At 44.1% G+C, this 22,938-nt stretch overlaps 1 protein-coding gene and 1 pseudogene across 2 annotated transcripts in view; one reads left to right on the plus strand and one right to left on the minus strand.

Annotated features, from left to right (window-relative positions):
- Txlng (taxilin gamma) overlaps nucleotides 1-16,819 on the minus strand; it is a 64,290-nt gene extending 47,471 nt beyond the window's left edge. For both annotated transcript variants that reach the window (XM_045140122.1, XM_004667925.3), the window contains exon 1: nucleotides 16,702-16,819. In XM_045140122.1, the coding sequence (XP_044996057.1) occupies nucleotides 16,702-16,803 (102 nt within the window). In that variant the 5' untranslated portion in view covers nucleotides 16,804-16,819. The remainder of the gene's footprint in view (nucleotides 1-16,701) is intronic.
- A 4,747-nt stretch (nucleotides 16,820-21,566) lies between these two features.
- On the plus strand, nucleotides 21,567-21,667 carry LOC123456893 (annotated as a pseudogene).
- The last annotated feature ends 1,271 nt before the right edge of the window (nucleotides 21,668-22,938 follow it).

Here is a 22,938-nt window from a genome sequence, read left to right on the forward strand (position 1 = left end):
GAGCTACATCTCCAGCCTCCTCAAAAGTATTATTATTTTTTTTGAGAGATGGCTCCGTGGTTTGCTTACAAAGGCTAATGGCAAAAAAATAAAATAAAAGAAGACTAATGGCCTAGGTTTCATTCCCCAGTACTCAAAGCCAGATGTACAAAGTGACACACATTCTGGAGTTCATGTTTACCCTGAGTGTCCGGATTCATTCATACTCTCATTCATTCATTCTCTCTCCCTCTCTCTCACAGAAAAATATTTTTTAAAAGTTACTTTTGCACTAGAGAGATTGCTTAGTGGTTAAGGTGCTTGCCTGCAAAGCCAAAGGACCTTGGTTCAACTCCCCAGGACCCACACAAGCCAGATGCACAAAGTGGTGCATGTGTCTGGAGTTTGTTTAGCAGTGGCTGGAAGCCCTGGCATACCCATTCTCATTCTCTCTCTCCCTCTCTCTCTCAAAAATAAATAAGCCGGGCGTGGTGGTACACGCCTTTAATCCCAGCACTCGGGAGGCAGAGGTAGGAGGACTGCCATGAGTTCAAGGCCACCCTGAGACTACATAGTGAATTCCAGTTCAGGCTGGGCTAGAGTGAGACCCTACCTTCAAAAACAAAATAAATAAATAAATAAATAAAATTTTAACTAACTTTACCCACACAACAATGCCATGCTGTAAGGGTTATTATTACATCCTTGCACAGATAAACAAATGATAGCATAGGAAAGTATATGGCCAAAGGTCACAATACATTACAGGGCAAAGATTTGAGCCCTATCTATCTAAGCTCCTCAGTCTATGCTGGTAAGCACAATCTACTGCTTTTTAACTGCCCTCTATGTACTTCCATCATAACACCTCTCTCTGTCCTACCCTAGCCATTTTACCAAAGTCTATTTAATAAGAAGAAAGTCAGCATGGTGGCACATAGCTATAATCACAACACTTGGGAGAATGAAGCAGGAAGACAAGAGACTTCCAGGCCAGGAACAAGCAAGCCCTTGCCTCAAACAAACATTAATAGTAATAATGGAATAGTGAATGCCAGGTCAGCCTGTGCTAGAGTGAGACCCTACCTCAAAAAACAAAATAGTAATAATAATGGAAGAGATGCTGCAAAATATTGCTTAAGAAAAATTACAGAGGTGTAGTATGGCATAGTGATAGAGCAGTTGCCTAACATGTTCAAGGCCCAGGGCTCAGATTTCAGCATCAAGTGGAAAAAAAGAATCATCAATCAGTACATTCTGGGCTATTCCCACCCACCCTGAGGCTTAGTCTTTCAGTCACCTCTTCCTCAATGCTCCCAGACACCTGGTGGCAAAATGGAGATCTGATTTAGTGTTGCTTTCTCTGTAGAGTCTGGGTGTCTGTTGTCATTTCCCTGAAACCGGTTTCTTGGTCCCCAGAATGAATACCAATAACCCCTCAGCAGAATTGGGGTCGTGGAGAGGGGAGTCTATGGATGCAACCTTTTTTATTTATTTATTTTTATTTATTTGAAAGAGGGAGGGAGGGAGGGAGGGAAGGAGGGAGGGAGGGAGGGAGGGGGAGATATGGGGGGGTGCCAGCGTATCCAGCTGCTATAAATGGACTCCAGATGCATGCACCACCTTGTGCATCTAGCTTACATGGGTCCTGGGGAATCAAACCTGAGTCCTTTGATTTTGCAGGCAAGTACCTTACCACTAAGGCATCTCTCCAGCCCAGATGCAACCTTTTTATTTTTAAAAAATCAATAAATTAAAAATAAATTTAAAATGGAAGCAATGAAATTTAGATGACAAGTATATTGATTTGCTAATAAAATCTGTATATAAATTTAAAAAGAATCTAAACATGCTGGGCATGGTGGCATATGCCTTTAATCCTAGCACTCAGGAGGCAGTAGTGAGAGGATTGCTGTAAGTTCAAGGCCAGCCTGAGACTACATAGTGATTCCAGGTTAGCAACCTTTTTTATTTATTTATTTTTATTTATTTGAAAGAGAGAAAGAGGCAGAGAGAGAGAGAGAGAGAGAGAGAGAGAGATAGATAGATAGATAGATAGAGATAGATATGGGGGGTGTGTGCCAGCGTATCCAGCTGCTATAAATGGACTCCAGATGGGCAAGGACGAGACACTACCTCGAAAAAAAAAACAAAAAACTAAACATAATTAGAGATAATTACAGTAAAGTATTTATACTTTGTCATGGAGAAGTATCTATTGCAGATTAAAGAGTATGAAATTAAATGCAGGTATTTTTAAATTTTTTATGGGGGAGGAGAGACTGGTAGAGAGAAAGAGAGAAAATGGGCACACCAGGGACTCCAGCCACTGCAAGCCAACTCCAGATGTGTGGGCCACCTTGTGCATCTGGCTGACGTGGGTCCTGGGGAATTGAACCCAGGTCCTTTGGCTTTGCAGGCAAGTACCTTAATCACTAAGCCATCTCTCCAGCCCAAAATGCAGATTTTTATGTTCATAATGTGGAACATTAAGATTTCAATTTTCCCCAATTTGATAAATAAACTCACTGCAATCCAAAAAAACTCAATACATTCCTTAAATATATATTCATATACATACTCAGTAAAATGTTGAAAACAGATGTATGTAGCAAATAATGGTTATTATTTTTGCCCAACAGTTTGCAGTGGGTAGAGGCTATTACCATATTCTTTTTCACCTTCCCTCTCTCTCTTTCTCTTTCTGCCTGCATATAAATACATACATACATACATACACACACACACACACACACACACACACACACACACACACACATACATACATTGGTTTTTCAAGGTAGGATCTCACTCTAGCTCAGACTGAACTGAAATTCACTATGTAGCCTCACCTCAACATGGCCTCCAACTCATGGCTATCCTACCTCTGCCTCCCAAGTGCTGGGATTAAAGGCATGTGCCACCATGCCTAGCTAAATAAATCAACTATTGCAGAAATTTTTCCAATGAACATGAAAAAGTACTCTGTATTTACCATCTACCAGGAAGTTTTTTTATGACTGAGATTAGCCTGATTGAGCTTGTAAATAGTAAATAAGTAGGTCACAAAGAACTAAAAATGTCCAATATAGAAAAACATTTTCAACCTTGTTCTTTTATTGTTTTTTTTTCATTTATTTTTCTTTTGAGTTGTTTTTCAATATAGGGTTTCACTTAGCCCAGGCTGACCTGGAATTCACTATGTAGTCTCAGAGTGGCCTCAAACTCACAACAATCCTCCTATCTCTGACTCCCAAATGCTGGGATTAAAGGTATATGCCACCACACCCAGCGGCTTCTCCTTATTTTAATTTATTTATTTGAGAGAGAATAGACACATCAGTATCTCCAGCCACTGCAAACAAACTCCAGATGTATGTGCCACTTTGTGCATCTGCCTTATGTGGGTCCAGGGGAATCGAACCTGGGTCCTTTTGCTTTGCAGGCAACACCTTAAGCACTAAGCCATCTCTCCATCCCCTCAACCTTGCTCTTAATGAAAGAAATATAGAGCTGGAGAGATGCCTCAGCAGTTAAGGCGCTTGCCTACAAAGCCTAATGATAAATAATGATCTATACTAGGTAACCATGCCACTATTCAGATTAAAGTTCAAATACTTTTTTACAAAAGAATGAGGTAGATTCCCAGTCAATACGTAGGGATTTCCAGGGTTAATTAACTAGGTGAAACAGCCAGTACAGGATGAATACATCAGTATAAATGATAGGGTGGCAGACGACTCTAATCCCAGTGCTGGGGTATAGAGGCAGTAGGATAAGGCCAGCCTAGGCTACATAACAAATTCCAAGACAGCCTAATCTATATAGTGAAACCCTATTTAAAGAAACAAAAATATGCCAGGCACACCTTTAATCCCAGAACTTGGGAGGCAGAGGCAGGAGGATCACCATGAGTTCAAGGCCACCCTGAGACTACATACTGAATTCCAGGTCAGCCTGGGCTAGCAAGACCTTACCTTGAAAATAAAAATAAAAACTAGAGGCTGGTGAGATGGCTCAGAGGTTATATGTGCTTACATACAAAGCCTGTTGGTCTGGATTCAACTTCCCAATACCCACATAAAGCCAGATGCACAAAGTGGCATGGGAAATATGGAGTTAATTTGCAGTGTGAAGAGGCTCTGGTGCATCCATAATCTCCCTCTCCTTCCCTCCCCCTCTCTCTGTCAATTTTGTTTGTTTGTTTTTCAAGGTAGAGTCTCACTCTAGCTTAGGCTGACCTGGAATTCACTGTTCTCAGGGTGGCCTTGAACTCATGGCAACCCTCCTACCTCTGCCTCCCAAGTGCTAGGATTAAAGGCATGCACCACCATGCCCAGTTCAAATATTTTTTAAAAAAATAAATTAACAAGGGGCTGGGAAGATGGCACTTGCTTGCAAAGCCTGGAAGCCTGGGATTCAATTCCCAAGCCACCCAGGTAAGCCTAATGCAGCTGGCATTCTTTTTGCAGAAGTGCAGAAAGGAGGAGCAGAAGTTCAAGGTCATCTTTGACTACAAAGTGAGCTTGAAGCCAGCCTAGGCTACCTGAGACCCTTTCTCACAAAAGAGAGAAGGCAAGTGCAGGCACACTGAGTGAAAAACTGAAGGGATATCACTTCTGTGATAAAAGACTCTACTTTGCTTCTCTCACACTGGCACTCTCATGCTCATTCTAGTGAAGCCAGCTGCCATGTTCTAAGAAGCTTACAGAAAGACCCATATGGCAAAGAACTAAGGAAGGTCTTTCCCCAACAGCTCATGAGAATTGAGGCCTCAGTCCAAGCCTGTGAGGAACTAACTCTAGCAACAACCAAAGAGTACACTAGGAAATGGATCCTTCCCAGGCCACTTGCAAGCAAGTGCCCATAACCCTGAGCCATCTCTCTAGCACACCCCCTCCCCCAAGTAATTTCTAACTCTAAAACAGTAATTTGGGGCTAGGGGAGATGGCTCAGTTGGTAACTGCTTACCACATAAGCGTGAGGACGTAAGTTCAGATCCCCAACATGCACATAAATGCCGAAGAGTGGTAGTGTGTACCTGTAATCTTAGTACTGGCCAGGTGAAGACAGGAGGATCCCTGGGGCTTGCTGGCCAGCTCGACTGGTTAAACGGTTAAGCTCCAGCTTCTGAAAGAAATCCTGTCTCAACCTCTGGCCCCTACACATTCATGGATATCTGCACATAAAAATGTACATGAGGAATGGAGAGATGGCTTAGTGGTTAAGGCACATGCCTGCGAAGCCTAAGGACCCAGGTTCAATTCTCCAGGTCCCATGTCAGCCAGATGCACATGGTGGTATATGTATCTGGAGTTTGTTTGCAGGCCCTAGTGTACCCATTCTCTCTTTCTCTACTAAATAAAAGTTAAGTCTTTTTCTTTAAAGTCCATGAACATACATCACAAGCCAAAAAGAAATTAAAAAAAAAAACCACTAACTGAATGGCTCTTTGTAACCCAGAAGATGCCTGTAATTAGTCTAAGCACCTATCTCTGCAGCAAAAGCAACCAGGAAATCAAAAGATTTTACTGTCCAAAGCCAAAGAAATATGTCTGACCTATTTTGTATAGAGGAAGGGGCCAGATCACACAACTAGCTACATCAAGCCAGATTCTTTTTGTTTGTTTTGTTTTGTTTTGTTTTTCAAGGTAGGATTTCACTCTAGCTCAGGCTGACCTGGAATTCACTATGTAGTCTCAGAGTGGCCTTGAACTAACCACGATCCTCCAACCTTTGCCTCCCAAGTGATGTAATTAAAGGTGGGAACCACCAAGAATGGCTTCAAGGCAGATTCTTAAGATGTAAAATAGTCCTCTTAATTTTACTGGTCACCTAAGTGGAAAATCCTTGTTCAGTTTTATGAAGTCACCCTTCTAAGACCCACCTAGGCCAATCCCAATGCACCTTTGAAACAAACATCAAGCAAGCCTTTTTACTTGTCCTACTTACCCAAACCACTTCAATTCTTTATGAACAGGCAGTGTGAACCTTAAGAAAAGTTAAACAACAACAACAAAAAGTCTATCATGGGCTGGAGACATGGCTTAGCGGTTAAACGTTCGCCTGTGAAGCCTAAGGACCCCAGTTCAAGGCTTGATTCCCCAGGACCCACGTTAGCCAGATGCACAAGGGAGCGCACGCATCTGGAGTTCGTTTGCAGTGGCTGAAAGCCCTGCCACGCCCATTCTCTCTGACTCTCTCTCTCTCTGCCACTCTCAAATAAATAAAAATAAACAAAAAAAAGTCTATCATAAGGTGAAGTGAATGAAACAATAATGCATTAAACCTATGAGTCTCAAAATGTTTCTGGTTTCCATACTCTTGAATCATCCAACCTCACCTTTCATGTTTTGCTTTCATTATAAAAGTATTATTGCTGGACATGTTGGCACACACCTTTAATCCCAGTATTCAGGATGAAGAGGTAGGAGGATTTCTGTGAGTCTGAGGCCAGGTTGATTACATAGTGAATTCCAGGTCAGCCTGGGCTAGAGTGAGACCCTACCTCTAAAAAAAAAAAAAAAAATACAAGAGGGAGGGAAAAAAAAAAAACTATTATCCATTTTATCTACAAGTTCTATGCACATTCAATTTTTTCGCCCTTATTATTCTCAAGAAATGAGTTGGAGCTGGGGGTGGTGGTGTATGCCTCTAATCCCAGCATTAGGGAGGCAGAGGTAGGAGGATCACCTTGAGTTTCAGGCCACCCTGAGACTACATAGTAAATTACAGGTCAGCCTGAGCTAGAATGAGACCCTACCCTGAAAAACCAAAAAAAACAAAACCAAAAAAAAAATAAATAAATAAATAAAATAAGACGAGTTGGGAGGCTGGAGACATGGCTCAGGTTAAGGAGCTTGCCCGCAAAGCCTACCAACCCAGGTTCGATTCTCCAGTACCCATGTAAAGCCAGATGCACAAAGTGGTGCATGCATCAAGAGTTTGTTTGCAGTGGCTGGAGGCCCTAGTATGCCCATTCTCTATCTGCCTCTTACTCTCATAAATTATATATACAGACAGAGATATACACACACAAACACACACAGAATTTCTCCAGGCCTGAATCTTAAAGGTCACCTTTAAAATTTTTAGCCTTTTTGAAAATGTACTGTTTAAGAAAAAATTCGTATGTGTGTTTTTATTTTATGCTTCTATTTATTGTTATGTTGTTTTGTTTTTTCGAGGTAGGGTCTCACTCTAGCCCAGGCTGACCTGGAACTCACTCTATAGTCTCAGGGTGCCCTTGAACTCCCAGCGATCCTCCCACCTCTGCCTCCCAAGTCCTGGAATACATGTGGTGGTGTGCACCACCACGCCTGGCTTTTTATTTTATACATTTGGGCTGGAGAGATGGCACCTGAGTTTAATCCAAGACCCCACACATAAAAAGCTGGAGGCCATGGTAGGTTTCTACAATGGCAGCATGCTGCTGATGATGGCAAGATGGGAGTCACGCCCAGCAAAAATCCTACCTCCCATAGGACAGATAGGCAAAGACCAACCTGAAAGTTGTCCTCTGACCTCCATGCATACAATATAGCAAACACATGCTCATGTGCACACACATACAATAAAAAATAATAAATTTTTATTTATTTTGTGTGTGTACATGCATGTGTGTCAGAGGACAACTTTATGATGGGTCCTTCCACCTCATTTGAGCCAGGGTCTGTCATTATAGTTCACCATTCCATTTCTAAACTTTCAGAAAATTCTCCTGTCTCTTCCTCCCATATATTCATGGGGACACTGGGATTACAGAAGCCTGCCAATCTCTGCCTTCTAGAGAGGTCTGCGGATCTGAACTCAGTTATTTAGTTATGCGAAAAGCACTTTATTCACCGAGACATCTCCCTAGCCGTTCTTTATATTTTTTTATTTTATTTTACTTTTTTTGTTGTTTTGTTTTTTGAGACAGGGTCTCACTCTGTCCCAGGTAGGTCTCATATGATTCCAAGCCTTCTGCCTCAGCCTCAGATGGAATTCAGGTATGAGCCACCACAAACAGCTTAGAAAAAACAGCCAGGCATGGTGGCGCACACCTTTAATCCCAGTACTTGGGAGGCAGAGGTAGAGGATCACCTTGAGTTGAAGGCCACCCTGAGACTACATAGTGAATTCCAGGTCAGCTTGGGCTAGAGTGAGACCCTCCCTCAAAAAAACAAAAGTAAGTAAGTAAACCTAATTCTCAATGTTGACAAACACATTTTTTGTTTGTTCTTTTGTTTGGTGAGGGGGGCAGGGACTAACAGAGGGTCTTGCTATATAAACTGGCCTGGAACTATTTTTTTTTATTTTTTATTTTATGTTATTTTATTTTATTTTTATTTTTATTTATTTATTTTTATTTTTTTTTTTTTTGAGATAGGGTTTCATGCTAGCCCAGGCTGATCTGGAACATACTCTGTAGTCTTAGGCCAGTCTTAAACTCACAGCAATCTTCCTATCTCAGCCTCCTGAGTGCTAGGATTAAAGGCATATGCCACCATGCCCAGCTTGGGCTAGACCTCTTTATGCAGACCACGCTGGCCTGAAACTTGCCAGCAACCCTCTTCTCCCGCCTGTGCCTTGATTTTTTGGGATTATAGGCATGCAACATCATTCTTTGCTACTACAGTTAGTCTATATATTACTTTATACATTTGAAGTACTTATACATCAGCTATACTAACTAGTATAATAATAATTGCACATAATCACATAAGAACCTAACAAAAGAAATTGTGAAGAGGTCAGAAAGACAAAAAAAAAAAAATAGGCCAAAGGCATTTCTTAGGGATACTAGGTTAAAACTTACTAAATAATGAGAAACTGTTCATACAGGAGGGTGCACCCATTCAGTCATCAATTAAACAATATACCAAATTGGGCTGGAGAGATGGCTTAGCAGTTAAAGAAACTTACTTATAAAGCCTGACAGCCCAGGTACCCATGTAAACCCAAATATACAAAGTAGCACAGGCATCTGGAGCTCATTTGCAGTGGCAAGAGGCCCTGGTAAACCCATTCTTTCTCTCTACTTGCAAATAAATAAAAAATTTTAAACATAAAAATCACCGCCAGCCATGTGTCATGGTACATGCTTGACACAGTACTCCAGCAGATGAGTCAAGAGAACTGCAAGTTTGAGATCAGCCTGGGCTAGTGGAACCCTGTCTCAAAAAGATAGACATAGCTGGCCATGGTGAGGTACGCCTTTAATCCCAGCACTCAGGAGACAGAGGTAGGAGGACTGTCGTGAGTTCTCGGCCACCCTGAAACTACATAGTGAATTCCCAGGTCAGCCTGGGCTACAGTGAGACCCTACCTGCCTTTAATCCCAGCATTCCACTTGGGAGGCAAGAGGTAGTAGGATCACTATGAATTCAAAGCCAGTCTGGGACTACAGGGCGAGTTCCAGGTCAGCCTGGGGTAGAGTGAGACTCTATCTAGGGGGGAAAAAGTAGAAATTTACCCCAAAACATGGCAATACAGTTAGAATCCAATGTTATAAACAGATCATTCTATCACTACTTAGTATCTGTGCCAAAAGAGTAGAAGTTCATCAAACTGACAAGTAGAGAGAAAAACAAAATTAATAAAATAATTTCAGGCCAGGCGTCCCGCCTTTAATACCAACACTTGGGAGGCAAAGGCAGGAAAATCGCCATGAGTTCAAGACCACCTTGAGATGACATAGTGAATTCCAGGTCAGCCGGGCTAGAGTGAGACCTACCTTGAAAATAAAAAAAAAAATAAAAAATAAATAATTTCATATCCTATACTCTTGCCCAACCTCCACTGAATTCTCTGCATTATCTTTCTCCCAGAGTGTTTCTGGGAAGGGGAAGAAATACAAGCCAGAAAAGTGGATTTACAGATTTTACAGCACCCTCAAAACAAGAGAAGCATTATCTTTCCTTCCAAACATGTAGACCTGCTCTATGCCAAATGTCACACCATAAACCTGACCTGGTACACATTAGAATCACCCCATTTTACAGATGATACAGGTGAAGCTAGCAAGTGGCACATAGCCAAGAGTATTGACTCTAATATCCATAGTGTTTACACAGTAGTACACTTTATTTTTTTATTTTATTTTTTTTTTTGGTTCTTTGAGGTAGGGTCTCACTCTAGCTCAGGCTGACCTGGAATTCCCTATGTAGTCTTAAGGTGGCCTCAAACTCACGGCGATCCTCCTACCTCTGCCTCCCAAGTGCTGGGATTAAAGGCATGTGCCACCACGCCCGGCTCAGTAGTACACTTCTTATAACCATAGTGTAGAGCTGTAAATGAAAGGGCACTGGGTTCCAGATTTGGCTTCATCCCTTAGGCAAATACTTGACCTTGCTGAACAGTGTGTCATCAGTAAAAGAGGGCAATGACAGCTGCCCAGCCTTACTTATAGCACTGGAATGATGTTGAAAGAGTCAATACATTTGCATTTTGCCCTAAAAATTATAGGGCATTATGTAAAATGTAAGATTTTGTTAAGTTGAGCCTAAGTATAACGTAATCTGACCTTCCCAAAAGGTTTGTAGACCTAAAAACAAGTTTAATAAATAATATTTTTAATTTTTTATTTTTATTTATTTATTAAGAGACAGAGAAAAGGAGGGAGGGAGGGAGGGAGAGACAAAATGGGCATGACATGGCCTCTATCCACTGCAAACTAACTCTAGATGCATGTGCCACTTTGTGCAGCTTACGTAGGACCTGGAGAATCAAACCTGGGTCCCTAGGCTTTGCAGGCAAGTACCTTAACTGCTAAGCCATCTCTGCAGCCCAGTAAGTTTTAATTCCCAAACAAAATTTTAGTTAAAAATATCAAACTTAACAGGCGTGGTGGTGCATGCCTTTAATCCCAGCACTCGGGAGGCAGAGGTAGGGGAATCACCTTGAGTTCAAGGCCACCCTGAGACTACATAGTGAATTCCAGGTCAGCCTGGGCTACAGTGAGACCCTACCTCGAAAAAAGAAAACAAAACAAAATACCTATCTATGTCAAACTTGCCAGGTGTGGTGGCACAGGCCTTTAAACCAGCACTTGGAAGGTAGAGGTAGGAGGATTGCCTAGTGTTAGAGGCCACCCTGAGACTACATAGTAAATTCTAAGTCAGCCTGGGATAGAGCAAGACCCTACCTAGAAAAACCAAAAAAAAAAAAAAAATCAAACTTGAGGGCAGGAGAGATGGCTTAGCAGAGAAGGCACATGACTGTGAAGTCTAAGGACCCAGGTTCAATTCTCCAGGTCCCATGTAAGCTAGATGCACATGATGGCACATGTGTCTGGAGTTCATTTGCAGTGGCTGGAGGCCCTGGCACACCCATTCTCTCCTCCCTCTCCCTCCCTGTCTCAAATAAATAAATTAATTAAGAATAGATATCAAACTTGAGCTGGGGTTTGTGGTGCACATCTTGAATCCCAGCAACTTAACTCAGGAGGCAGAGGTACTCAGGAGGAAGAGGTAGGAGGATTATCATGAGTTTGAGGCCACCCTGAGATACACAGTGAATTCCAGGTCAGCCTGTGCTAGAGTGAGACCCTACCTTGAAAAAACTAATAATAATAATAATAAAAATATCAAACTTAGCTGGGTGTGGTGGCACACACCTTTAATCCCAGCTTAAGCTAGAATGAGACCCTCCCTCAAAATAAAAAAAAAAATGCCACGTGTGGTAGCACATACCTTTAAAAATCCCAACACTCGGGAGGCCAAAGTAGGTGAGTACTGTGAGTTTGAGACCAGTCTGAGCCTACAAAGTGAATTCCAGGTCTGCCTGGGCTAGAGCAAGACCCTACCTCAACAAATCAAAATCAACTTGAGAGGCAGAAGTAGGAGGATCGCCATGACTTCAAGGCCAACCTGAGACAACACAGTGAGTTCCTGGTCAACCTGAGCTAGGGTAAGACTCTAAAAAACAAAAACAAAAAAAAAGTCTATTGGAGGCCTGGAAAAATGACAAATGGTTCAGTGCTTAAAGGCACTTGCTTACTAAGCCTGCCAGCATAGGAACAATTCTCCAGCACCCATGAAAGGTTGCATGCAAAGTGATACATGCATCAGTGAACTCAACACACCTAAAATGATGGGAGATAGAGCCAAGTTGTCTTCTGACCTCCACATGTGAGCTGTGGCAACTTTGTAACATAACCCCCCCCCAAAAAAAAAAATTTAATCCCAGAACTTTGAAGGCAGAGAGGTAGGAGGACTGCTGTGCGTTACCAGAGGCCACCCTGCAACTTTAGAGTGAATTCCAGGTCAGCCTGAGCTAGAGTGAGACCCTACCTCAACAAACCAAAATAAATAAATAAATATTTAAAAAATTTCAGGGGCTGGAGAGATGGCTTAGCAGATGAGGCGCTTGGCTGCTAAACCTGAGACCCCAGGATCAATTCCCCAGTACCCACCTAAGCCAGATGTACAAGGGGGCATAAGCATTTGGAGTTGGTTTAAAACAAAATTTCAAGGGCTAGAAAGATGGCTCAGCAATTAAAGGTGCTTGTTTGCAAAGCCTGACAGCCTGTGTTCAATTCTGCAGTACCCATTTAAAACTAGATGCACGGGCTGGAGAGATGGCTTAGCGGTTAAGTCCTTGCCTGTGAAGCCTAAGGACCCTGGTTCAAGGCTCAGTTCCCCAGGTCCCAAGTTAGCCAGATGCACAAGGGGGCGCACGCGTCTGGAGTTTGTTTGCAGAGGCTGGAAGCCCTGGCGCGCCCATTCTCTCTCTCTCCCTCTATCTGTCTTTCTCTCTGTGTCTGTCACTCTCAAATAAAATAAATAAAAAATTTAAATAAATAAAAAAAAAAAACTAGATGCACATTCCCAAGGCCCTTGGTTTCCCACCAGGAATAGATGGTAAGACCCTATTGCTGAAGACTCCACATACTTGGGCTGGAAGGCCACTGAGAAATACTGCTGGAACTGAGCTGATAACCTCCTCCATGTAGACCACCTGACAGAAAGTTGGAAGAAGCCATTCTGCATGCAGTTCAATGGGAGAAAGAGAAACCACCAGTGAAGGTACTCAACAGTGAACACTGCAAGTCTTAAATTTTGCCAGCCAAGCCAAATGAACCAAAAGGTACAATAGTGGCACGTCTGTCATGGTGGAAACCAACTGCCCTCTAATTGGACTGGAGGCCTGCTCCATGGGAGGGAATACATCCCTGATACTGAAAACTTAAAACAGAGGTAGTCATGAGCCCTAGGGGTATAACGTCTGCTGCTATCTGGCTAAGTGTATATACTATGCTTATCAAACTGCCCAGTAAGCACTTCTCTTAATGTCCATACCCATATATTAATGCTATTCTCACTTTTGGTAGAGAACCTTCTCTTTTTAGATGGCAATGACCTTGGGATGACTCAGAAGGCATCATGGTGCTGAGAAGAAGTGACAGAGGAGTGCTCAGCACTGCAAAATCGCTATCACACTTTCCAAGGCTCAGGGTCCATTGCGGAAGAGGTAGCGGAAAGAATGTAAGAGCCAAAGGAAGGGTAGGACTCCTTACAACGTGCTCCTCCAGACACAAAATGGCCTGGATATCCATGACCTCACAGTGCCTGACACTACCTACACAAGACCATCATAATACGAGGAAAAAAATCATGACATCATGGGCTGGAGAGATGGCTTAGAGGTTAAGCGCTCGCCTGTGAAGCCTAAGGACACCGGTTCGAGGCTCGGTTCCCCAGGTCCCACGTTAGCCAGATGCACAAGGGGGCGCACACGTCTGGAGTTCGTTTGCAGAGGCTGGAAGCCCTGGCACGCCCATTCTCTCTCTCTCTCCCTCTATCTAGCTTTCTCTCTGTCTCTGTCGCTCTCAAATAAATAAATAAAATATTTTAAAAAAAAATCATGACATCAAAATAAAAGAGACTGACTGAGAGAGGAAGTGGATATGATGGAGAATGGAGTTTCAAAGGGGAAAGTGGAAGGAGGGAGGGCATTACCATGGGATATTGTCCACAATCATGGAAATTGTTAATTAAAAATAAATAACTAGCCCCAGGCGTAGTGGCGCACACCTTTAATCCCAGCACTCGGGTGGCAGAGGTAGGAGGATCACTATGACTTCAAAGCCAGCCTGAGACTACAGAGTGAATTCCATGTCAGCCTAGGCTAGAGTGAGACCCTACCTTGAAAAAACAATAAATCAATCAATACTGGTTGATTAAACCTCACTTCCTAATTCAATGATTTTTTTAAATTTATTTTTATTTATTCATGAGAGAGACAGACAAAATTGGCATGCCATGGCCTCCAGTCACTGCAGATACATGTGCCACCTTGTGCATCTGGCTCACATGGGTCCTGGGGAAACAAACCTGGGTCCTTTGGCTTTGCAGGAAAGCACCTTAACCACTAAGGCATCTCTCCAGCCCCTAATTCAATGACTTGTTGTCCTTATCCCAGTGGCATAAAAGGGAACTTATGTCCTCAATTGCAGTGGCTTTTTATCAGAGTTCTTCCCTGGGGAACCTATGAAATCAAACCCTGAGATTGGCTTTCCCTTTGGGAATAAATGTCCAAAATGACAGTGTTAAATCTCTCAAGTACAGTCTGTCTCCAGCTTCTTTTTTAGTCCTACAAGCACTAAACTGTATCTTTTTGTTTGTTTGTTTGTTTTTTCAAGGTAGGGACTCACTCTATTCCAAGCTGACCTGGAACTCACTCTGTAGTCCCAGGCTGGCCTCAAACTCCTACCTCTATCTCCCAGTGCTGGGATTAAAGGTGTGTGCCACCACACCCAGCACTAGACTACATGTTTTTTAAAGATATATTTTCTCATTTATTTATTAGAGAAAGAGAGAGAGACAGAGTGGGCACATCAGGGCCTCTAGCCACTGCAAACAAACTCCAGACATATGTGCCACATGTGCATCTAGCTTACATGGGTTCTGGGGAGTTGAGCCTGGGTCCTTAGATTTCACAAGCAAGCACCTTAATGCTGAGCCTTCTCTCCAGCCCCGACTACATCTTTTATGAGAAACAAGGAGACAGGGAGAAAGGGAGAGAGGGGGGAGAAAAGGAGAGAATATTGAGAAGGAGTAACAATCTTTTACAAACATGAAAACACCTGACCTTAGAAAAAGGCCGCAAAGTAGTTGGTGGCAGCTCACATCTGCAATCCCAGCACCTGAGAAGCTGAGGCAGGAGGATGGCTCCAAGTTCAAGGCCAACCTGGGCTAGTGAACTCCTGTCTCAAAACACACACACACACACACAAATAATAAGGGATGGGGGCTTACAGGCCCTAAAAGCCAATTATTCAGCTTGCTCAAATGCAAACCAACCCTTTATTCTCCCTTTTTAAGTCCATGAATCACATTACAAAATTTTTTTTTCCTAATTTCATACAGGAATGACTTTAGATTAGTCAAATAAGCGAGTCACGAGGTGATGCATGCCTTTTAATCCCAATACTTGGGAAGCTGTGGTAGTATCACCATGAGTTTGAGGCTAACCTGGGCTACAGAGGGAGTTCCAGGTCAGCCTAAGCTAGAGTTAGACTCTGCTTCAAAATGGAAAAGATGAGTCAAATACATAATATTAAAAAAAAAAAACTAGTGGCCAAGCAGTGAGTCCAATAAATTGAGTGTTTCAGTATGTTCATGTGAAAGGAAAAGGAGCGAAGTTTCCTCCTTCTCAGTCTCATTACCCCACAGCTCTCTATTCCTTAGCCCAGAAAGCCTTGTACCATATTCGTTGTGCAATCATCGACCAACTCCACCTACTGTGCTCCAGAACAAGTGGAATTCTCCCTTTCTGAAAGAGATCTTGATTTTCCTGTATCTAGGGAGACACTGAAAACTCCTTGACATGAGTCAAGTAAGTCAAGGGGGAACGAACGGTCCAGCCAGTCTGCCAGATTAAGAAAGACCTGGCTAGGCCGGGAAGGCACTCACTTTCCGCTTAGCAAATAAATTCAAAAGAAAGAAGGGGGTTGCGAGGAGGAGGACTGGGAAGACTGGCTATCAGGTGATGCTGCTACCAAGTGGACCGGACCAGATTCTCCAGCATCATCACCTCCTCATCCCTTGCCCCACGTGCGGCTAGGTCCGTGGTGACAAGAGACGAATCCCAGGGTCTGGGTCCCAAAAGCCCAACGCGTCCCCTCAGGGAACCCCCCCGTCCCCCGGCATCGTGTGGCCGCCCGCGCGCAGTGACGGGGAGCGCAGGGGGCGAGCGAGGGGGGCGAAGCGCAGCCCCGGCTCCCGCGCGGCTGGTTATCTTACTGCGCAACAGCCTGGCAGGAGAGGCCCGGGAGCACCCCGCAACGCGCCCTGCGCACCTGCCCGGCGCCGCCGCCCCGGGGAAAGCCGGAACCCGGGCGAGCCCCTCGGACCGACGTCAGCGAGCCGAGCGCCGGGCGCTCCGCGAACGCCGCGGCTGAGACAGAAAACACCTGACGCCCCGGGCACCGCCGGCCGCACGTGGCTGTCACACCTGGCGCGCCCCCGCCAGGCGCCCTTCCCCCCCATAGCCGGTGTACCCTGCCCTCCCGCATCCCCCACCGTCGCGCGCCCCCAAATCCCATCATCCCTTCCCACGTCAGTCCCACACCCCCCACCTGCTCCCAAGTGTCGTCACTCCTTGGAGGAAAAAGGGCCGGGTATTCGCCCTGTGACTAAAGGTAACCAGGCTGAGTGAAGAGGTAGCTCCCCGAGAAGATGGCTCAGTGAGCAGCACTCCCACCGGCCCAACAACGACGACGTCCCTCACGCTGACCTTCTGCCGAGGGCTACGGCGCCGTCCGCCCCGTCCGGCCTCAAGAGGCTCTTCGGCGCCGCCGCCTCTTCCCCGCGCTGCCTCCTCAACCCGCGTCGCCATGAGGTGACGGCAGCAGCCAAACAAGCGGCCCGAGCTGGGGCACGGAACCTCTCTGGGCCTTGAGGCCCAGCCCCCTCTCCGCACCAGCCAACCACCGCGGGCGACTCTTTCACGTGACCGGAGGAGGTTGGCCCCCTAGAGAAAGCAGCGAAATGGGGGTGGGGAGCACTGAATCCTGGGCCGGGCTTCGGCGCGCTCCGAAGGGCACACAGAGGCCGGTTGAGTCTGCGCAGACCGATAGAGGGACTTGGGGACTGACTACAAGTCCAATAAGGCTGCGCGGCCGTGAGTTGCAAGCCCAGATCAGGATTGGAGCACAATGCGGCAAACTGAGGAGAGTACCCACGGCGCTGCACGTGCAGCCTTCTGGGAGTTGTAGTTTCTGAGAAATGTCTCCGTACCGGAAGGTTGATGTTATTCTACAGAAAAACTTTTTTAAAAAATTCTGGAGTTTAATTAAAAAGAATTAGCAGCACTTTGCTATGTTTCTGTTTTCCTTGCTGTTCTTCGAAATTGAGCACGAATGATTTCGGAATGGGGAGTAACAAATTTGCTAATTTCAAGGTGGAAAGTATAATGATCTTAGAATATAACTTTCGGTGTCAACATTTGCTCGGAGTTCGGTGACTCGACCTGAGTTCTCAGCACTGTTAGCATGTATGTAGCTCTTTTGGGATGTAGCTGCGTCCTCTTCACCTTGGCTGAACTGCTCCAGCTTCCAGAACAGTTCTTCGCACTTTGTAACGCGTAGAATGTATACTGCCTTCTCCACCATTCGCTTTATTACTTAAAAAATGCAACAAATTCAGTTGGCTGCATTAGATTTTTTAATTTTTTTTTTTTTTTTTTTTTTTTACTAATTCGGAGCCGGTCGTGGTGGCGCTCGCCTTTAATTCCAGGACTCGGGAGGCAGAGGTAGGAGGATGGCAGTGAGTTCGAGACCACCCTGACACTACATACCGAATTCCACGTCAGCCTGGGCTAGAATGAGACCCTACCTCGAAAAAGAAAAAATAGTAATTTACTAATTCGGAGCTGGAGAAATGGCTTAAAAGTTAAGGCACTAGCCTGCAAAGCCAAAAGGCCCAGATTCCATTCCCCAAGATCCATGAAAACTAGATTCACCAGGTGGCACATGCGTCTGGAATTTATTTGCAGTGGTTCCAGGCCCCTGGTGTGCTCCTCCCTCTCTCTCTAACATAAAACAAAAGAAAAAGGGGGGGAATTACTTATTCGGTGCAGGGAGATTGCTCAGTGGTTAAAAGGCGCTGGCTTGCAAAGCCTGCTGGCCCAGGTTCTTTTCCCCCAGTACTCATAAAGCCAGATGCACAAAGTGGTAAATTCATCTGGGGTTCATCTTCAGTGACAAGAGGCCCTGGCATACTCATGCTCTCTTTTTTTCTCTCTCTCATCTTGCAAATAGCCAGGTGTGGTGGCGCATGCCTTTAATCCCAGAACTCAGGAGACAGAGGTAGGAGGGTTGCCATGAGTTCAAGGTCACCCAGAGACTACACACAGAATTCCAGGTGAGCCTAGTCTAGAGCAAGACCCTACCTCATAAAACAAAAAGTAATTAATAAATAAATTAAAATGTTTTGGGGTTGTAGAGATGGCTTTGCGGTTGAGGCACTTGCCAACAGAGCCAAAGGACCCAAGTTCAATTCCCCAGTACACACGTAAAGGCAGATGCACAAGGTGGCACATGTGTCTGGAGTTCATTTGCAATGGCTAGAGGCCTTGGCACCCCCAAATTCATTTTCTCTCTCTCTCTCTCCCTTTTCCTCTCTCTCAAATAAGTAAATATTTTTAAAAAGTAATTTATGCAGGGGCTGGAAGGCTGGCTTCACCGTTGAGGCACTTGCCTACAAAGCCAAAGGACCCAGGTTCAATTCCCCAGGACCCACATTAGCCAGATGCACAAAGAGGTGCATGTGTCTGGAGTTTGTTTGCAGTGGCTGGAAGCCCTGGCGGATATCTCTCTCTCTCTCTCTCTCTCTCCCTCCCTCTCTCTCTCTCCCTCAAATAAAAAAAATATGTAGGGCTAGAGAGATGGCCTAGCAGTTAAGGTGCTTGGCTGCAAAGCCTAACAACCCAGGTTCAATTCTCCAGGTCCCACTTAAGCCATTTGTACATGGTGTCGCATGAGTCTGGAGTTCATTTGCAGTGGCTAAGGCCCTGGCATGCTCATTCTCACTTTCTCTCTCTCTCTCTCTCTCTCCCTCTCTCTCTCTCTCTCTCCCCCTCCCCCGCCCTCCCTCTCTGTCTCCAATAAATAAATAAATCTTTAAAAAGCAATAATTTAGGCTGGGCATGGTGGTGCACGCCTTTAATCCCAGCACTCAAGAGGCAGAGGTAGAAGGATTGCCATGAGTTCAAGGCCACTCTGAGACTACATAGTGAATTCCAGGTCAGCCTGGACTAGAACAAGACACTAACTTGATAAACCAAAAAAAAGTGATAATTTATGTATCCATTTGCATGCAGAGAGCATTGGAGAGAGAATGGGTATGTCAGAAACTCCTGCCACTGCAAACAAACACCAGATGCATGTGCCATGTTGTGCCTCTGGCTTTATGTAGGCACTGGAAATCGAATCTCAGGCTGTCAAGCTTTGCAAGCAACGAGAGCACCTTTAACTGATGATCCATCAATTCAGTTAGTTTTCTTTCTTTTTATTTTATTTATTTATTTATTCATTATTCATTCATTCATTTTGGTTTTTCGAGATAGGGTCTCACTCTGGCTCAGGCTGATCTGGAATTAACTATGTAGTCTCAGGGTGGTCTTGAACTCATGGCGATCCTCCTACCTCTGCCTCCTGAGTGCTGGGATTAAAGGTGTGCGCCACCACTCCCAGCCAGTTGTATTTCTTAATATAATGGAACACCCACAGGAACACTCCCTATTAGATAGAACCTGATCTCCAGTGGCCTAGCTCATGAAAGCCACAGACCATCAGGAAATCCAGACATACTGTCTTAAATAATTAATTTCTGCAAATCCAGTAGCACTTTTAGTACAGTTGAATGCAAAACAGTGATAGCAGGCATTAAAAATTTAATAGCATGTCTCATAGTAAATTTCAAAGTTCACCTGTAAATTTAGAGGTGGAGGGGAAGTAGCTTTATTTGGGTTCACAAGGCAAAACACCTCATTACCTCAGGGTAAGTTTGAGAATTTGAAACAAAAATATCATTTGAGCAATGTTAAGGTGCTTGCCTGCAAAGTCTAAAGACCAAGGTTTTATTCCCCAGGATCCAAGTAAGGCAGATGCACAAGGTGCCACATGTGTGTGGAGTTCATTTGCCGTGACTCAGGCCCTGGCACGCCCAGTCTCTCTCTCTCATTCTACAAGCCTCTTTCTCTCTCAAACAAATAAATAAACTTGAATCCAGATATGGTGATACATGCCTTTAATCCCAGCACTCTGTAGGCAGAGGTAGGAGGATCGCCATGAGTTCAAGGCTACCCTGAGACTATGTAGTGAATTCCAGGTCACCCTGGGTTGGAGTGAAACCCTACCCAGAAAAACCAAAAAACAAAAATACAAAAATAAATAAATAAACTTGAAAAAAAAAATCACTTGAAATGGAACACTCAGGAGCCATAGATCTTTGTTAGAAAATTTTCAGTGCCAGGGATGGGATACCCCCAGTGAGTTGTTGGCCAGGGAGGTCCCTGATGCCCCCAAAACATTATAGGCCATTGCTGAGGTCCTTGGTTTCCCACCAGGAATAGATGGTAAGACCCTATTGCTGAAGACTCCACATACTTGGGCTGCAAGGCCAATGAGAAATCCTGCTGAAACTGAGTTGATAACCTCCTCCATGTAGACCAGCTGACAGAAAGCTGGAAGAAGCCATTCTACATGTAGTTTGATGGGAGAAAGAGATACCACCAGTGAAGATACTCAACAGTGGATACTGAAAGCCTTATATTTGACCAGCCAGACCAAATGAGCCAATGGGTGCAATAGTGGCACGTCTGTCATGCTGGAAACCAACTGCCCTCTAATTGGACTGGAGGCCTGCTCCATGGGGGGAAACACATCCCTGATACTGAAAACTTAAAACAGGGGTAGTCATGAGCCCTAGGGGTTTAACATCTGCTGATATCTGGAAAAATGTATATATACTATGCTTATCAAACTGCCCAGTAAGCACTTCTCTTAATATTAATACCCTTATATTAACGCTACTCTCACTTTGGGTAGAGAATCTTCTCTTTTCAGATGGCAGTGACCTTGTGATGACTCAGAAGATATCATAGTGCTGGAAAGAAGTGACTGGAGTACTGAGTAACATCTCGATCAAACCTCCCAAGGCTCAGGGTCTAATGCAGAAGAGGTGACAGAAAGAATGTAAGAGCCAAAGGAAGGGTAGGACTCTGTACAACATGCTCCTTCCAGACATAAAATGGCCTGGATATCCATGACCTCATAGTGCCTGACACTACCTACACAAGACCATCATAAGAGGAGGAAAAGTCCATGACAGTAAAATAAGAGACTGATTGAGATGGAGAGGGGATGTGATGGAGAATGGAATTTCAAAGGGGAAAGAGGGGGCAGGGGAGGGTATTACCATGGGATACTTTTTATAATCATGAAAAATGTTAAGAAAAATTGAGAAAAAAAGTAAATAAATAAAAATTAAAAAAAACTGTAAACCAGAAATAAATCCTTTTCTTCCAAAAAATATCATTTGAGAATAAAAATAATAAATAAAGTGGAAAAAAATTTAAGAAAAAGAAATGTGTAACACTCACTTCAGAAGTACATATGCTAAAATTGTAACAATATACAGAAGATAAGCATGGCCTCTGTGCAAGTATGATGCAAGTCTGTGAAGCATTACATTTCTTTTAATGATTTTCAAAGCCATGCCTACATCCATATGCTATTGGAAGTTGTCCACAACAAACACCAAAACTGAGAGTATGTCAAGAATAAAAAAGTGGAACTCATAAAATTATTATTTCAAAGTATGGTGTTAAGTGAATAAAATAAATAAATAAGTAAAAATGGAAAAAAAAATCATTTGAGGGCTGGAGAGATGGCTCAGCAGTTAAAGCGCTTGCCTGCAAAGCCTAATGACCTGAGTTTGATTCCCCAGTACCTACATAATCCCAGATGCAGAGTGGTGCATATAACAGCAAGTCCAAGTTCAGTGAAGATTGTTACAAGGAAATAAAACAGAAATATGATAGAAGACACCAGTGTCCTCTGGCCTCTGCATACATGTGCATGGGGCATGTACATCTGCCAGGCGCACATGCAAACTCCATCCACCCCCACCCCCACCCCCACACACACAAGAAAGAAAGATTCCAAGTCAACCTGGGCTAGAGTGACACCCAAGAAAGGAAAGAAGGAAGGGAAGGAAGGAATGAAGGAAAGGAGAGAGAGAAAAAAAAATGGAGAAAAACAGTCAAAATTCTCCTTGGAGCCAGTTGTGGTGGTGCATGCCTTTAATTCCAGCACTTGGGGGGCAGAAGTAGGAGGATCACTGTGAGTGAGTTCCAGGCCAGCCTGGGACTTCAGAGTGAGTTCCAGGTCAGCCTGGGCTACAGTGAGACCCTACCTCAAAAAAAAAACAAAAAACTCCTGGGCTATACAATGAGTTTGAGGCTTCATGAGACCCTGTCTCAAAAATATTTCTTAAGGGCTGGAGAGATGGCTTAGCAGTTAAGGCATTTGTCTACAAAGCCAAAGGACCTTGGTTTGATTCCCCATGACCCATGTAAGCCAGATGCACAAGGGGATGTGTGCATCTGGAGTTATTTAAAAAATATATATATAAAGCTGGGCGTGTTGGCACATGCCTTTAATCCCACCACTCGGGAAATAGAGGTAGGAGGATCACTGTGAGTTCGAGACCACCCTGAGAGTACAGAGTGAACTATTCCAGGTCAGCCTGGACTACAGTGAAACCCTACCTCACACACACACAAAAAAAGTTCAGGCGTGGTGGTGCACACCTTTGATCCCAGCCCTCAGGAGGCAGAGGTAGGAAGATTGACATGAGTTTGAGGCCACCCTGAAACTACATCGTCACTGTCTTGAAAAACAAAACAAAACAAAACAAAAGACCACATAGCACCTTAAGGTCTAATACACATGCTAGAGGGAAAGGC

This window comes from Jaculus jaculus, chromosome X (genome assembly GCF_020740685.1).
Source record: "Jaculus jaculus isolate mJacJac1 chromosome X, mJacJac1.mat.Y.cur, whole genome shotgun sequence".
NCBI lineage: Eukaryota > Metazoa > Chordata > Mammalia > Rodentia > Dipodidae > Jaculus > Jaculus jaculus.